Raw genomic sequence first — 16,785 nt, forward strand, 5'->3', positions numbered from 1 at the left:
ATGCAAATGCTGGGAGGTGCGTGGGTAGGGAGGTGTGCCGGGAAAGCCGCTGCGCAGCAGGGCACGGCCCCTGGCCCTGGGGATGCTTTGGCCCAAGCAGGGACACAGTGCAGGTGAAGGATGGCCAGAAAAAAAACAGGGCTGGCCAGGGTTGGCTGGGTACACCCTACCATGGGCTAAAGCAAACAGGAGTGACCTGTTCATCCTGGCTGCAAGGTCAAGGCCTCCATGGGCATGTAGATGTGGGGCTCCTGGCCCGTGCCCCCCTATGCTTTGCTCCTCAACGGCCACCTCTTGAAGTCAGGAGGCCATGCTCCTTCCCACATTAGCACATGAATGGGGTTAGGGGTGGGGGGAGGCGGGAAGGGGGGCAAGCCCCCACTGTCCACTCAAGCAAACAATTTGGCTAGCAAATTGACATAATTACAAGGGACAGAGAGAAAAGAAAGGCAAGCCCCCTCCCCTGCGCTCCAGAGGGCCTGACCCCTGCAGAGTTACTTAGACCCTTTGTGAGACTCAATGCTAGGTACTGATGAGGGGACGTATGCCCTTTTCAAGGGCCCTAAGCGACCGCCTGCCCTAATCTGATTACAATTTACAGCGGTCCTTCAGAAGGGGCTGGAGCGGGGCTCACGCTGGACACACCAGGTCTGACACTCAAGTGCTCACACCAGCACAAAGGTAGATGGACAGGTACAGCCAAAGGTAGATGGATGTGCATGGTAAAGGTAGATGGACACGCACAGTGATGGAGTGGCCAGCAGGCTGGTCCACTTGTGTGAGATTCTGCCAACATCGCCAGCAATGTGGACAACGTGGACAATGTGAACAACGTGGTTTTCAGTGTGCCGGCTGTGCGTGGCCAAGTAGGCTGAAGAGAGGTGGCTGGGGACACAGGGCTTGGTATGCATGGGCATGCTGTTGGAAGGAGGTATGTGGTGGTTGATGGCCCAGGTGTGCAACAATCCTGTTAGAGACCAAACATGGGGTGTGCACCATCACGTACCTGCCCCCACTCATACCAGCACACACATGGGCACAGACACCAGCACATAACCCTTCTCCTGGGCAGGCCCGCAGATGGGGACCCTCTGCTGAGGCACGGGGGTCCCCACCAGAAATGAGGGACAGCAGAGGAGAGCAAAGGTGATTTCCCCTAGAATTTCTGCAGCAGCTCGCAGGAGCAGGAGTGCAAGTGAAGCCCACCACCTGCCTATTAAAAGCGTGATTAAACAACGCTCTTCCCTGCTCCCCTGCCCCCTTACCACTCTAACATCATCCCCTTGGGAAAACCACCACCTTTACACAAAATTTTCGTGGGTTTTTTTCTTTTTTTTAAACTTATTTTCTGCTCCATGTCCCATAGATTGCAGGGGATTAGCAGCCAGGCTGGGCTTTCCAGCCTCCTCGAAGGCGGGTTGTTTCAGCCAGCCCCCCCATGGGAACCTGCCCCAGGACAACTTTGGTCAATGCCTCTGGTGCTTCCCAGCCAATTTGTACCACCTAATCCCCGCGGGTATCGACAGCCCCTTTCTCACACATCCTCCTGCCTGCCCAATCCTCTGCTCTCCATCCTCCCCCGTTGAGAAGCCCTCTGTCCACCGCTGGGGCCACGACCGCACTTCAAACGTGCCAGCCCGACCCCGGCATTGTTTGTTAGGGAATTAAAACTGCACGGCCAGCCCCAGCGAGTGATTTAGGTACTGAGACCAGACTGAACCTCACAAGAGCATGAGCAATAAAACGCTTCACTGCCCAGCAGCCTGGGCAATTTTTGGTGTCTTCCCACGAGGAGGAGGCAGAGCCTAGAGGGGCAGGGAGCAGGGTTGGGGCTTCTCCTCACAAGTGTGCATGGGGCAGGGCTATCTCCTGGTGCTCACAGACCTGCCTCACCAAAGATGAGGGCTGGTCACCTTGTTAAAGCAAGGAGGGTTGCTCATTCTTTGCAGTTAATGATCCCACAGCCCATTGGCAAGCTGCTGGGAGGAAAGAGCAGAGGCCACAGGAGCCATACAGGATCTCCATGGTGGGACACTGCCTCCGTGGGGGCTTGCACAGCTGGATGCTGGCTTGTCTGGGATGTGGTCAGAGGCCCAAATGGAGTGGGACAAAAGGGTACTGGTCTGGTGAGGCATAAGGAAGTGTGGTGCCCAAGAGGTCAGATTCTGCTTTCAGGTGGTTTTGAAGACGGGGCAAAATGTTTAGGACTCCATTTTTGAAATGGGATTTCCTACAATGCCTGTCAGTAAATGTCCTTGTAATGGTTTCTGGGGGGCTCTGTTTATGAATCTGTGAAAAGAAAATGAATGTAACATCCTTTCTTCAGTGCAAAGGAGGGAGGAGATCTCCTTCCTTCAGCAGATCCCAGTGCAGAAATCAGAAACTGTCCCCCAGTCTCCCATCCCTGCCCTGGGGAAAGGCTGCAGGGATGTATACCAAGGCTCTGCAGGGATTATTTTCTGCACACCGTTTCTAAGCTGTGTCAGGTATCTCCTTTGCCATCATAAAAGAATATACAACATACCACCAGCTTGCAAGAGGGCTAGAGACACTGGTAGTCCAAGTATGGTATTTCCTCTTAGCCCTTTCCCTACATCCCACACTGCTGCCGTGCCCGAGACTTTGCCTGTAGAGGATTTTAGGCCTTTTCTTATTTTGTTACTCTTCTTTTTTCAACCGCAAGGTTGTCTCAGGCTAAACAGAAGCAACACGGGTTCTCCTGTGCCCGGCTGTCCCTGTCCCTGTGCCATGGCGGGGGAACACTATGTTTCGGCGCCTCCTCCTCTGTCTCAATGTTTTTCAGCTCCAACAAGCAAAGTGTCCAATTAGAGCAGAGCCTCTTGCTTCCATCTTTGCCAACATTTAATTAACATGCTGCTGCTGGCAGCCTCTGACAAATTCCAGAAAGGTGTTGTAAGGGGTTTTTGTCTTTACCCAGCATGGAAAACGAGGGTGTCATATCCCAAGGGGATGTGAATAGCTACTTTGGACTCCACCCCTCAGGTGTGAGAATTACAGCTGGATGTGGTGAAGAGACCTGTCAGCCTTCCTACCTCCTCCCCTCCCTCCCTTTTCCTCTCTTTCATATCATGGCAGTTGTATCATATCGTATCGTATCTTATCGTATCGTATCATACTGTATATCGTGTCATATTGTATCGTATCATATTGTATGCTATCGTATCGTATCACATCATATTGTATATTGTGTTATATTGTATCATATCATATATCATATTGTATCATATATTGTATTGTATCGTATATTGTATTGTATCGTATCATATATCGTATCATATATCATATCATATTGTATCATATATCGTGTCACATATCATATTGTATATCATATCGCATATCGTATCATATCGTATATCGTATCGTATCATATCATATATCATATATCATATCATATTGTATTGTATCGTACACCGTGTCACATCATATCGTATATCATGTCATATATCATATTGTGTCGCATATCATATTCTATCATATAGTATTATATCGTATATATTATATATATCATATCATATCATATTGCATCATATTGTATAATATCGAACTGTATATAATATCGCATCATATCACATTGTATCATATATCATATAATTCCTGTAAAACGTAAAAATTTGGGACCTGATTTACATTACTGCCTCCTCAAACTCCAGCCTGATGGTCTGGTTAGGAGTCAGGGTCTATGTTGTGGATTTGGGCTCTTCCCATCAGGATAGCACCTGAAAGTGGAAGGAATGGCTGAAACCAAACAAAAGGGAAGGGTCTTTGCCAGCCTGTGCCACACCTGCAAACAAAGCTTCCAGGGAGCTGCTGGAGCCCTCGGGAGAGCAACTGAGAAGGTGACGGATGGTGAAGCCATGTCAGAGTGCAGCCAGACTCAAGAGCTGTCCCTTAGCCAGGCCTTGGGCAGCAGTGTGAGTGTGGGGACAGACATTGCACCCCTCATCCACCCCTGAAAATCATAGAATCATAGAATTGGCTGGGTTGGAAGGGACCTCTGAGATCAAGTTCAAGCCTTGATGCACTACCACTGCGGTTACAAGACCATTGCACTAAGTGCCACATCCAGTCTCTTTTTAAATATCTCCAGGGACGGAGAATCCACTACTTCCCTCGGCAACCTATTCCATTGTCTAAAAAAAAAAAGCACCAGCCCAGTCTGTGCTTCCCAGAGGGGCTCAGCCATGGCAGTTCTGGCTGCTGCCCCCAGCTGCTGTACCTCAGGGTGCCAGGTCCTAAGCCTGGGCTCTCCCCACATCGCCATGGCTCCTACATTCACTTCGTGCCCCGCTGCCTCTGCTCTACCCTCAGCAGCCAAGAACCACTCAGTGCTGCAGCTCCACTACTCACGCAAGGGAGCGCAGGCCTGGAAATAAAACCACGTTTTTTATTTTATTCACAACAGCTCGTTACAAAAGCCGGAGAGAAGGGCTGGGCCGAGTGCCCGGCGATCACGGGGAGAAAACCGTCCCTAACCTCACCGGAGCAGGGGCCGGGGTCCTGTGGTGGCGTGGGCGGGAAGATGGCGGGCGGGCAGGTCCTGAAGAGGCGGCGGCCCCCGCGGAGGTCAGTGGAGGGCAGCGGGCGGCTCAGGGCGAGGCGGGTTTGTCGGGGTTGTGCATGTGGTACGCGTCACCCTCCTCATCCTCCGGCACCTGCGGACGGCAGAGCCCCCTCAGGCCGCGGGCCCACAGCGCCATCTTGTGCCTCCCACCCCGCTCCCGCCGGCGGCCTCGGCCTCGCAGCCCGCCCGGTCCCCGCCTCACCTCCCAGTAAACGTTGTCCTCAAAGCAGTTTTCGGCGGCGGCATCGCCCCAGATAGGAAGCTTCAGGATGGCCCCTGGAAGTAGGCGGGCAGAGCGCTGGTCAGGCGGTCGGAATGCCGTGTGGGATGCAGGCAGGGTGTGGATGGCCAGAGCCCTCCGATCCCGGCAGCAAAGGGGGCAAACGCAGCCCTGGCACGGTGCTGGGTGCTGGTTCCCGTTTCCTCCAGACCCATGGAAGTTTGCTCCCCCCACACGGCAGCCTGTTTTCCCCTGCTCCTGTGGGCTTTGGGACCATCCCGCTGCAGTGCGTTCCAAGGGATGTGAGCAAGGCAGAGGCTGCAACCCTTGCAAAGCCGGTGGGAAGGACACATCCAGCCACGGGCAGGATATGCGGATGCCTCGATTTTATCATTCCCTCTCCATGCCCCCCTCCTGCTTACCCACAAGGGCCCCCCCGGCAAAAGCCATCAGCAGAGACACCACAATGCCGGCCGCCTGGAACCCTCCCTGGACACTGGCTGTCCGTGTCTGGTATGTGCCAGTGAAGTCAAAGGTCTTGATGAACCTGTCGAGGTCAGAAATGGCAAGGATTGCTTCTGGCAGGAGAATCTCTCCAGCTCTTCTCCCTGCTCCCTCGGGGACTCCTCCCGAGCCCTATCCCTCTTCTGCAATGGACCAGATGAGTGTTGCAATGATGCAAAACACAGCTCACTTCCCTCTCCTATGGCCCCTGGCAAATTTTTACCTAGGAAGAGTCTAAAACATAAACATTTCTTATGTGTTTCAGACCTTCAGCCTTACCTGAACCCCCCAAACAATGCAGGAATGGAGAAGCACTTCCCCACCCACCATGCTCCAAAATTATGCCAGGATGCAAGGCTATGGCTCACTTTTTGAAACCATCAGAAGTCAGCTGCAAGATAAGTCTTTTACACATTAATAAGACAAATACATTCTGTCCATCACATGGTTTTGAGGGGGTGACGGGCAATTCTGGATAATTAGTAAGGGCTGCTAATTGTTCCTCACTCCCAGCCTAGGGAGCCCCAGGTCAAATCTATTCTCATGGAAGAGTTTCAAGCTGTCTTACCCTTCCTTTCCATACACATCCTCTGTGGCTGCAGCTGCAGTGATGGCCCCCACAATGCCCCCAATAAGGCCAGGCATGGCATGGAGGTTGTGAATGCCACATGTATCCTGGATGTGCAACTTCGACTCCAAAAAAGGCTGAGGAAAGGGGAGGCAGAGAGAGATCAGGGACATGAACATAACCCTGGAAAGGATTAGTTCCTTCCATGGAGGACTGGGTTAAGCAAAGAAGGGTGATACTGTCCCATTAAAGAGCTAAAGGCTTTTAGACAAAGGTATGAGCCAAGCCCACGATAAAATAACAGCATATCCACCAAACACTCTCCTGCTGGGAGAACCTTCCTGAGCGTTTTGGGGCAATGAATGGGAGTCAGAAGGGAATCTCTGTAAGGGACAATGGAAAGCAAGAACCATTAAAAGGAGGTGAATCCATTCCTGGTCTCCTTAGGATGACCAGGGTGGGCAGACCCTGAGAGCAGCAGCACTCACCGTGAGGTAGACATACCCCACTGTGGACACGACGCCACAGATGAACCCAACAATGAGGGAGCCATATGGAGGCAGCATCATCTCTGCACTGGTGCCCACGGCCACGCCGCCTGCCAGCGTTGCATTCTGGATGTGGACCTGCAGAAGTTAAGGACTCTGTCTCGCCATCCCTGGGGAGATGGCAATTGCTCAGGGGTGGGACAAATGGCAAGGAGGAGAATCAGCTCTGAAAATGCTTGCAGAGGAAATAGCAGGGCCCGTTTTCCTGCTTGTCAGTGAAAAACAAGAAAAGAACAGGCAGCCTCTGTCTGTAGCGCAGGCGCACAGAGACTCCCACTCCCTGTACCACACACACTCTTTGCATCCACAAATCTGGGTGGGGAGTTGTGATGAGATGGAAATTGTCTCACCCATGTGTCATGCAAGCTCTGCTGTCACAGAGGCATGTCACCCACACATAACACATACAAGTCAGCCCCCCAGTTGCTCACGAGCTGCCGTGCAGACCCTGCTCAGCTTGCTGAAGAGTGCTGTCAAAACATGGCTCTGCAACAGGACCATCAGTAGCTCCATGGGCAGAGCAAGTCCTGTCTCTGCTGTGATTCAGTCCCTGCACCTCAGGCACTGCAGGACTTGCTCCCTATCTGCTTCCCAAAAAGCCTCTGGGTTTCTGCCTCAGTGCTGGTTGTACCACTGACACCTTGAAACCCAACATCTGTTCAGGAAAGGACAAGTGTCAGAGGCTTTCTGGACCCTAGATCAACCTCATTGTAAGTCCCTGGGCAGCACAGGTCTCTCTGCTCCCAGCTTACCATGTCAAGCTTGCCCTTCTTCTGCAGCATGCTGGAAAAGGCCATTGTGGTGAGGACACAAGCAGCCAGTGAGCAGTATGTGTTAATGGCAGCCCGGTGCTGGGCATCCCCATGGTCAGAAACTGCTGAGTTAAAACTGGGCCAGTACATCCATAGATACAGGGTACCTGGTGGGATGGGGAGTAGGGAAAGAAGAAGAGAGGGGAAAGAAAGAATAGAGGGATTATTAAAAAAAAACCAAAACAAAACCTGAAGAAGATATTTCCACACAGGGTGGAATTCAGTTCCCTAGACCTACTGCCCCAGAACTGTTGCCCCCCATGATACACGAAGCAACATGTTGCCCCCATGAGCAACACGAAGGCCTGGCAGAGAGAGGGATCCAAACTGTGTCCCTGTCTTCCCAGGCATCATCTTAGCCCAGCCACTGATGAAGGGACTGTATCTCTGAGAGTATCTCTGAGAGGTGGAAAACTAGGATACAGAGCTCCTCAGCCCCAGATCCTGGTTTCATATGGGTTTTCCCAGAGACACAGGAGTGACCATCCCTCTGCATCCCAGTGATCCACATCTAACAGTACCCCTGAGGCAGTAGTTGACTCACCAATCATAGCAAAGAGGTCAGAGTGGTACACAGAGCCCTGCTTGTCCTTACACCGCTCCAGGTTGGGTCTGTAGAGGATGCGTGTCACTGTGAGGCCAAAGTAGGCTCCAAAGGTGTGAATAGTCATGGAGCCACCAGCATCCTTAACCTGCAGCCACGGGAAAACAGAATGTTCATTTCTGCAATTGCCATTTGCCTTGGATCTGGTTTGCATCATGCCCAGCTTGTCTGCCCACCCATCCAACCAGCTTGCACTCAGTCATCAGAAAGGAGGGACAAAAATGCTCTGGTCTTGCTATCTATCCTGCTCACTTGGTCCTGTGCATGGCCATACTGCTCCTTTTAGCTTGCCCCTGGAAGGCACTGAAGCAGAGGGGAGTTTCCCAATGGCAAGCAGGTTGCAGAGGTAGCCAGGTTGCACTCGGCTCTTCTGGGAGCTCATTTGTTTCCCAGCCCTCCAAGCTCTCTCTTAGGCAGCAAAAACCCTGACTCTATCAGCAGGTATCTCATCCTCTTCATCATTTGATTTCCTTCTACAATGTCCATATTCCAGCAGAGAAAATAGATGAAAGTGAAATCTCAGGCACAAAGAGAGTGACTGTCCCTTTATGCTAAGACTCCCTGTCTGCCTCAGTAACCACTGTGAAGGGACCCAGTGCTCTTGAATTGCCAGGCTTCTGTGTAAAACTCTGGGAGATTTCTCTTCTCAGGGAAGTACCCCCCACTGATCCCCTCTTTTCTCATCTGTCTACTTTTCCTGCCTGAATTCTTGCATTTCAAATATCTATGAAAGCAGTGGCTTGGTGGAGCTATAGCAAAGGGAGACAATAGAGAAATGCAAAGGGGAAGGAGCAGAACCAAGTGGGTGCTGCCTAAAGCCTTACGTGGAGCAGGTTGAGGAGGATGTACTCATTCACTGAGAAGAGTGTGACTTGAAGCAAAGTCATGACAAGGAGCTGTATGGGGCTGCTTTTGCCCAGGATGGCCCCAAAGGCAATGCACACAGAGCCCACACAGAAATCAGCATTGATCAGGCTGAAATAGGGGAAAGATAATTGTGGTTTAATGAGGAAATACCCTTCCATAACTCACCCTCACCCACCCTCAGCTCTAGAGATCCCACCTGAAGATGAATGGGTCATTTAGGAGCCGGCCCTGGATTTCTCACTGACCTTCCTCCCACCTAGACAGGTCCAGGAAAGGTGCTTTCCCCAAAATTGTTTAAATAATGTGGATTATGTATGTTTTCAGCACTGGTGCTTGGCTTGGAACTAAGGGGTGATGTTTGTCTCACATTTTCCTTTGGGCAGTCCCACCATAATGCCAAATACCTTTGGGCTAAAAGGTGTAAAGCAAGTGAAAGTATGCAGACAGAAGGCAACATTTTGGAGATTTGTTGTACATAACAGAGGGACGGGTGCTGGTAGCTGCTTGGCTCTTTTACCAGCCCTTCCACTGCCCTGTCACGAGGTGGCATCCCAGAGCCCATCTGCTCCTTACTTCTCCACTCCAATGAGGATCTTCCCACTCTTGAAAGAGTGGAACCAGCCTTGCATCAGGAGAGCCCACTGGATGCCAAAGGCAGCAAGGAGGAAATTGAAACCCACAGCTCCGAATCCATAACGCTTGAGGAATGTCATAAGGAATCCAAAGCCCACAAAGATCATCACATGGACATCCTGGAAAGCTGTGCAGAGGGAAAGTACCATCAATTCTGTGGGAAAGGCAGGGCTGCAAGTGCAGTTCAGCATCAGGACTGAAAGTAACCACATCAATGGCAGCAGGGGTGGAAATCATAAGAAAATGTGTGATTTTCCCATGTCCCCACATTTGAAGTCTGAAAATGGCTCAGCTTTTGGAAACTGGCTATTGCTTAAAAAGCTCAGCCTTGAAAGTAAAAAACATTTATTAAGAGAAGACTAGAGACCAATGGAGTGTACAAAGGAGAACATTTTTCTATTCAGATTAGTTTTTCTCCTTTTGTAAAAAAACTTCAGAAAATCCATGAAGTGACATTTTGTTGAAAACATAAGAATGGTCATTCTGGGCAGGTCCATCCAATGTAAGGTCTTGGTGACAGCTCAGAGCAAGAAGAGTACCAGAACAAGGGAAGTTTACAAATACATTTTTAAATGAAGATGAAATGAGTGGCAAAATATCCTTGAGACCAGGATCCCAACTTGTGAGATTGTGAGTGCTTAAACCAGAGAGACCCAGTTCTTCCCACAAATGCTCACACCTGTGAACTTGAGCCTATCAGATGCCCTTCCCTGGGGGAAAAACGAAACCTACTTGAGCCTCTTGAAAGGCTTCTTGGTGCAGCAAACCTGCTGTACTTTTTAATGCTGCACGTTTCTATCAGATAAACATCTCTTTGCAATTTAGTGAGCTGAAACACTGCATATTTACAAACTGAACCATGCACACTGGGGGCCACTCTGCCCATGAAAGGAGACCCCAGGCTGTGTGCCCCTGATGAGAGACTCCCACCAGCAAACCCACACTGTAAAAGTGCAGCATTGAAGGAGCTACACCAATGAGTTTTGCATTAAGCAGTGCCCAAACCATTATAGCCACTGTAACCAGCACCTCAGAGAAGGCTTAAGCTCAGGACAAAGGAACTTCAGTGACTGAGAATCTGTTCTACCCTGAACCAGTGCTGAAATCCAGCAGCAGTGGGGTTGTGTCTGCTGCTTGCACTTAAGGCTGAGTGAGAATGTAGGTGAGGTGTAGCTCTGCAGGAGCCCTGGCTTTTGTCTCTTGGTGCTTTACAAGATCTTGCAGCTTGTTTAAGGCCGTGCATTGGGGCAGGCTCCAACAATGTTGTGCCATGTTACAGGGACAGGTTAATTGGCTGGGTTTTAAAAATGCCCCCCATGTCTATGAAATCATGCATAAGAAAAGGAAGGAGACCAGATCTGCAGCTGTCACTGTAGAGCAGATGTCTCTTCAAAAGCACTTCTCTGCATGTCCTAAGAACCAGTCTTCCTGACTGGTTTTACTGTACCATCCCACAGCCTTTCCCTCTTCAGCTGTATTTATTCTCCCCACCCCTCTTCTCCAGTGTAAGCAGCACAGTACACAGATAGAATTATCTGATGCCACTTGTGTTATATATTCTCACTTTCATCTGAAAAAGTCAGTTGAAAACTGGATACAGTGTGACCTCCATAAACAGAGGATCCCCACTGTGTGGAGGACCATGAACCAACCCTGGAAGAAGAAGAGGTCTTCCTTCAAACTGCACCCAGTCTAAAGCCCTTTTCTAACCCTTGAATTTGTTTTCCCATGGGAAAAAAACCATTGGTATCACTCAGACACAGCGCTGGTGCTGCCATACCCTAAAGGTTTTGTGACCCTGATTTTTTGGGGGGACAATTGCTATCACTATTGAGAGGAAGTGTTTGGGCTTTGGAAATGCTACCTGTGCCAAACTATCTGATTTCTTTTCTGTAGGGAACAGATATGTCACCCATAGGAAACACCAGTGTGCAATACAAAATGAGAAGGAATTGTCTCAGCAATTGGACCTGGCAGTGGGCACCACTGACACAATCTTACATAGTCTCCCCTCTGCCTGCCTTCCCAATCATCTCTGGGCTTGGAGGACGTGTCAGTTCTATTACTCCTAGCCCATTGCCATTGCAGACTGCCCCTACGGACAGCAGTGGTCACAGACACAGTAATCTACTGGTTATTGGGCATTTAATCACCACACTGTCTTCTGGGTGGACACAGGGATCAATATGCCAGAGCTTGGTCACCTTCCCCTGTTTGTCCATTTTTGCAGAAAGGGAGTATTTCTGATTAGACAGTGGAGAAAAACCATCTGTGCTCTTGGGCACGTGAGCCCTTCCTCAAATCTGAAACCAAACTGTAATTCAAAGCTAAACTGAGCTAGCTAGTTGCTCTTAGGTTGGTTTAGTTGTGTAAATCCATGCAGCCATCTGAGGGGGAATGTTTGGCGCTGTGGAGCAGGGGTGGGTTACCAGGGCAGGAGAGATTTCATGTCATCTCATGACTCCTGATGTCATCTCAGCACATCAGTGATGGGGGCAGCCCTCAGGCAGTGCTGGCGCTTCATGCCAACCCTTATGGGCTTAGTCACAAGGGTAGACCTGAAGGGAGAGCCCAGCACAGCCACGGCCATACACTGACCCAGAGGCTGGCTGAGTCCCAGGTTTCTGTAAGCAAATCCTTTTCTGAACCAGCTAATCCTCAGCAGCTACAGGTTTCTATAGCTGCTTTGATTTAGCAAGTGTTTTGATGGAAATGTTCTAAATAGATGCATGACTCAGGCCTGTTGCTTCCTTGGAAACAATTGCCTACAGAAGCAGCCTGTTCTGAATGGTTCACAAAGATGACCAGCCCTGGAAATCAAAGCCAGCCAAAGGGACTGCCTGGCCAGAAGGGCTCTAAACACCTGAATAATCCCCCTGGCACTACAATGCAGAGACCTAAAAGCCCTGTGAAGCTGGCAGGTTAGGAGGACTCCGGCATCAAAATGCCAGTAGCTAAAGAGTAATTTACTAGTGAGGGGGAGGGTGTAGGAAGGGGAGGAAGATGTCACAGAATCTTGACAGCCGTTCCTCCGTATGCACAGAAAGGCTTGCTCTGATCCAGAGCTGAGGGAGGAGGCAGCAAGCCAAAACTTGCAGGGTGGTGGGAACACGTCAGCCCTATTCTAGGAAAAAAGACATCATGTACTGGTGTCACGGTACTCTGCTGACAGAGCCCCAAGAGCACTGGGGACGCCCTGAGGCTTTTCTCTTGGTGTACCCAGACCAGCCTCAAGGCAAGAGCCCAACTACCCAACATCTGGTGGAGATATGACCTCCAACAGCCTTTACCCTGGGATGGGCTGGGTGTGATGGCTTGGGATGCGACAGATGGGGACCAGCCAGCACCAGGAATACTCCCAAATACTCGGGAGGCTTCCCAAATACTCACATGGATATCGGAAGTAGAAATCATTCTCCATGTCACTGGTCAGGTTCATCTCTTGCTTCTCTTTCTCCCAGTGTGCATCAGCTTCAGGGCTGAAGCGCACGAAGACCCCAAAGAGGACGATCATGGCCACCTCCCAGAGGAGGCAGACGAGCGGCAGCCGCCAGCGCATGGATGTGTTCTTCACCATCCCCTGGTGCCTCGGCCGCTCCATCCACAGGGATCCCCAGGATCCTGGCAGACCATCCGGCCAAGGCCGGCCACATACACAGGTCAGAGAGGGTGAGGAAGAGCCCAGGCAGGTGCCCTCAGCAGGATCACGTTTCAGAGTTGGAGCTTCAAGCAGGATCACTTCTCTCAACCTCCTTCATCTCTGGGAGGAAGGACAGAGCTCAGCACCTTTTCTCCCAGCTGCTCTGAGCACCTCTGAGCTCTGCCTCCCCGGGGAAGAGTGGATGTGGAGGCCACTGAGAGATGGGAGTGGAGTCTGTGTGTCCTGCCCCCTGCTCTGCCCAGCCCCACACCCTTTTCCTTCCCCTTGCAAAAGTACTCTGGCTACCACCCCTGGGCATCCTCCCTCCCTGTGCTGGGTGCTGTCCTTGCCAACACCCCCAGCTCTGCAACCACCCTTCCCCAAATTTCACTGAGGGTAAAGGCAGGGTGATGCCCCTTGCTTTAGCTCTCAGCTGTCCTCCTGTCTCTCAGCAGCAGCCCGAGGAGGGCCCTTTGTCCTGAGGTGAGACCATCCTGCTCCTCACTTTGCAGCCTGCATCCTGACAGTCAGTGGGCACCATGTGAGCCATGGTGGAGGTGAGGAGGGACAGGCTTGCCATCTATGCAGGGCAACTCTGTTTCCTCCCACAAGCCTTACTCCCGGGTGTGGAGATGGAGGGACATAGCCCTGCTGCAGCAGGGGTCTGCCCAGGGCTGCCCATCCCTAAACAGAGCAGCTTGCTCCCTTTGACCAAGAACAAATGGGTTGAGGACCAGAAGATGTGTGGTGGGGTCTCCCCACATTGCTGCCAAAGCATCCTGCATCACTAGGATGGGCATAGGTCCTGCTGTTTGCTTTTGGAAAAGCAGTCTGAGTGGCAATCCCAGAAGGAAGAGGAAGGTGTATGCTTCAGACCAAAAGCCAGGATCATGCACTCAAGCACAGACACGTGACAGCCCTGCCAAGGATGCCAGATATCTATAAGGACATTCAAGTGACACATGTCCCATCATTTCCCACGGTGATTTACCCAGCAAGACAAGCTGGGGTGGGGCTGCATGAACTAGGGCAGTACTCTGAGATGGTGCTGGAGACCCCAGTGCTGCAGAGTGCCCTTCTCTGGTACAGGGCTTCCTTTAATTAAAAAACATAAACACAATGCTCCTTTTCCCCCTACAGTTTCAAACCATGTGCTCTTTCCCCAAAGAGCCAGGCAAGTCCTTCAAATGGATCCCAGCTGCTTCCTCTGCCTGTAGATCACCAAGGTGCCTGTCAGTCTTCAAGAGATGAAAAACTGCAGCCCAAGGAAGCTGCCCAAATTTGCTGATGGCATCTAATTGTGGCCTGCAGGCTGAGCAAGCAGCACTGATTTCTGTGTTGATTAGGCAATAATTTGAATTTATCATTTCTTCTTGTTTGCTTTCTTCTCCAAATGACAGATGGCAGAAAAATGCTGTGAATGGTCTTGAAGAAAGTGATGGCCACACAAAATCATTCTCCAACCTCATTTGGGCTCCATGCAGGCAGCAGAGCAGAGGCAGGCCCTCACCCTGCAGGAGCAGAGCTTCAGCCAGCTTTGGCTGGGCTGGGGCCACTCGGTGGGGACATCTGAAGCAAGTGGATGTTGCCCTTGTTCTAAGAACAGGCACCCCCTGGAGTGATGCTGCTCTGGGCCCACCCACTATGGTTTTGGGTCTCTTGTTACACACGGTTTTTGGAGGGCAGTCTCAGATGTCTGCACCAGGAAAGATCTCCAGGTAGAAAGAAGCTGAAATCCCTAAATGCCACCTGAACCCTAATTGCTAGGAGCACTGTTGATAGCTGTGTATTTTCCTGCCAGCTACATGGTGTGACCAGTCTTCAGCCCTACCCTAGAGCAGCTCTTAGCCTTGAGAGAGGAAACAGAGAGGCACAGAGGAGCATTTTATAATGCAAGGGAACTAAGGTAGCGTAGCCACCAGCAATTATGGTCTGTGATTACCCTTTAGCAGAAGAAACTAAACTGCTGAGCTTTTCTAATCTGTGGTCTCACTGAAATGGCAAAGTCCCCAGGAAAGCAGCTCGTGAAGCCCTTGCCAGCCCAGGGGACAGCAGCTCTGTCCCACCTGCTGTCTCCAGCCCCTCTCCTCTGTGTCTGGAGATTGAGGACAAAAGCTCATGGCTTCTCTGCTGCCCTGATAGTCTCACCTTGCTCCCCTGCCTTGCACTGCCCTTCCTTATCAACCTGCAGATCAGCACTTTCCCACTGCAGTCCCATCTCAGCTGGCATGCTCCACTGGCTGCCTGCACTGTGAGAGCTCATTAAAGGACCAGCTTCTCTCCAGGCTCCTTTGTGGGGCCAGGGTGACACTGGAAAGGTTGTTGGGGCTGTGCCAGCACAGGCCCCCAGAGTGTTTCCTATGTGTGTTAGGCCAAATCCTTTGTATCCAGCCTACCAGGTACCTAACTGCACGGTAGGACACATGGGGCAGGTTTTGCCATGACCCAGTCACAAATACCAACCTGCTTCAAAACCCAGTTGGAAACTCCAGGCCAGTGGGAGCCAGCCCAGTGTAGTCTGTAACCAATGGTTGCCTGCTCCTCCACTGAACTTGGTATGTTATGTCTAGAACCCATAAAAGCAGCAAGGTTTAAAAAAAATATCGTCAGGATGATGGTAGGGGGAGAAGTGCAGGTACATTTGTCCTTCTGCCCTAGAGATGTGGAACCAGGCTGGCATCAGTCAGGTCTCAGTTGTCTTGGGAAGGCTCTGGGTGAAGGTAGTACAGTACTGGTCCCAACTGGGTCTCTCCCAGTTTCTCACTTTTACGAGCACTAAAAGTACTTCAGAGATGTGAAAACAAAATATAAAGTACACAGAAATCCCTCCCTCTCGCCTGGAGGCCTTGGGGCAGCCTCACCCTAGAGGGGTCAGATCAAATCCTATTCCATTAGGACAGGAAGCCAAGGAATTTGCCTCCTCATGAGGCACCAGTGACCTCCCTTATCATGCTACACTCAGGCTAAAGCCACCTCTGAGGACTTTAACATCCCAGAAGCAGAGCCAACCCTCCCAACGTGCTCCTCTACTCTCCTGCAAACATCATTCAGGTCTGGGTTTTTTCAGCTCTATTTTTCAGTCCTTAGCATTAAATATCACTCAGAGAGAAATGTTGGTAAAAGGTTGAGATAAAGCACTACTTTTTTTAAGTTGAAAAACCCCAACTGTTTGGATTAAAGTGTCAACCACACATGAGCCCAATTTACAAATTATTTTTCTTGTGCCCTCTCCTTCCTCCCAAGAAACTGCTTTAATAAACAAGTAAATTATTGTCCACAGGGAAGCCAAGGGCTCTGTTTGAGACATAAGTCTGTGCCCTTGGGGAGCAGGCAGAGAGGGCAAATGTTTCTGTAGGAAAGCCCAAGAAGTAGAGGTGTGAGCAACTGTGGCTCTCACCCTGGGAAACATGAAGATCACCACGGGGCTCAGCCAGCATCTCTGGCTTTCCCAAGAGCTGGATGGGCTTCAAGGGCAAATCCACTGGATTGGGCAGAAAGGAAGCAGGAACTTGAGCAGCTGGCAGCAGTTCCAGCATGGGGAACTGCCCAGGCTTTTCTGGGAAACTCCCCCATGCCCTGAGTTTGTTTCTGGTCCCCGGTGGAGTGTGATAAGGCAGGCTTTGGTCACACTCTGCTAAGTGTCCTCGGTGGGCTGCTGGGACAGATGCCTGCGGCTGGGCAGTGGCAGTGGGAACGTGACTGGGATGGCTCTTCAGGGCTTGTAAAGGTGAATGATTTATTGACAAACAGTGTGAGATGCCAAGAGCAACCCCCACACATGTGGAGTGGCCCACAGCCCTTGTCCCC

General features: G+C 50.9%; 1 protein-coding gene across 1 annotated transcript; it reads right to left on the minus strand.

Annotated features, from left to right (window-relative positions):
• Positions 1-4,385: 4,385 nt before the first annotated feature.
• On the minus strand, positions 4,386-13,177 carry RHCG (Rh family C glycoprotein). Its single transcript, XM_071754338.1, has 10 exons — positions 12,729-13,177; positions 9,279-9,465; positions 8,663-8,813; positions 7,779-7,926; positions 7,175-7,341; positions 6,363-6,500; positions 5,875-6,011; positions 5,225-5,349; positions 4,785-4,858; positions 4,386-4,673 (listed from the first exon to the last, which is right to left on the minus strand). Exons 1-10 carry the CDS (start codon positions 12,937-12,939, stop codon positions 4,608-4,610), a joined length of 1,404 nt encoding a protein of 467 aa, XP_071610439.1. The 5' UTR covers positions 12,940-13,177; the 3' UTR covers positions 4,386-4,607.
• Positions 13,178-16,785: the final 3,608 nt, after the last annotated feature.

Source organism: Heliangelus exortis, chromosome 11 (genome assembly GCF_036169615.1).
Source record: "Heliangelus exortis chromosome 11, bHelExo1.hap1, whole genome shotgun sequence".
Lineage (NCBI taxonomy): Eukaryota > Metazoa > Chordata > Aves > Apodiformes > Trochilidae > Heliangelus > Heliangelus exortis.

Coding starts and splice junctions, on each gene's coding strand:
- RHCG (XM_071754338.1), bottom strand. CDS start 12,939: ATGGAGCGGCCGAGGCACCAGGGGATGGTGAAGAACACATCCATGCGC. Junction 7,342..7,778: donor TGACCTCTTTGCTATGATTG/GTGAGTCAACTA, acceptor CCATCCCACCAG/GTACCCTGTATCTATGGATG. Junction 4,674..4,784: donor AGGACAACGTTTACTGGGAG/GTGAGGCGGGGA, acceptor TGCCGTCCGCAG/GTGCCGGAGGATGAGGAGGG.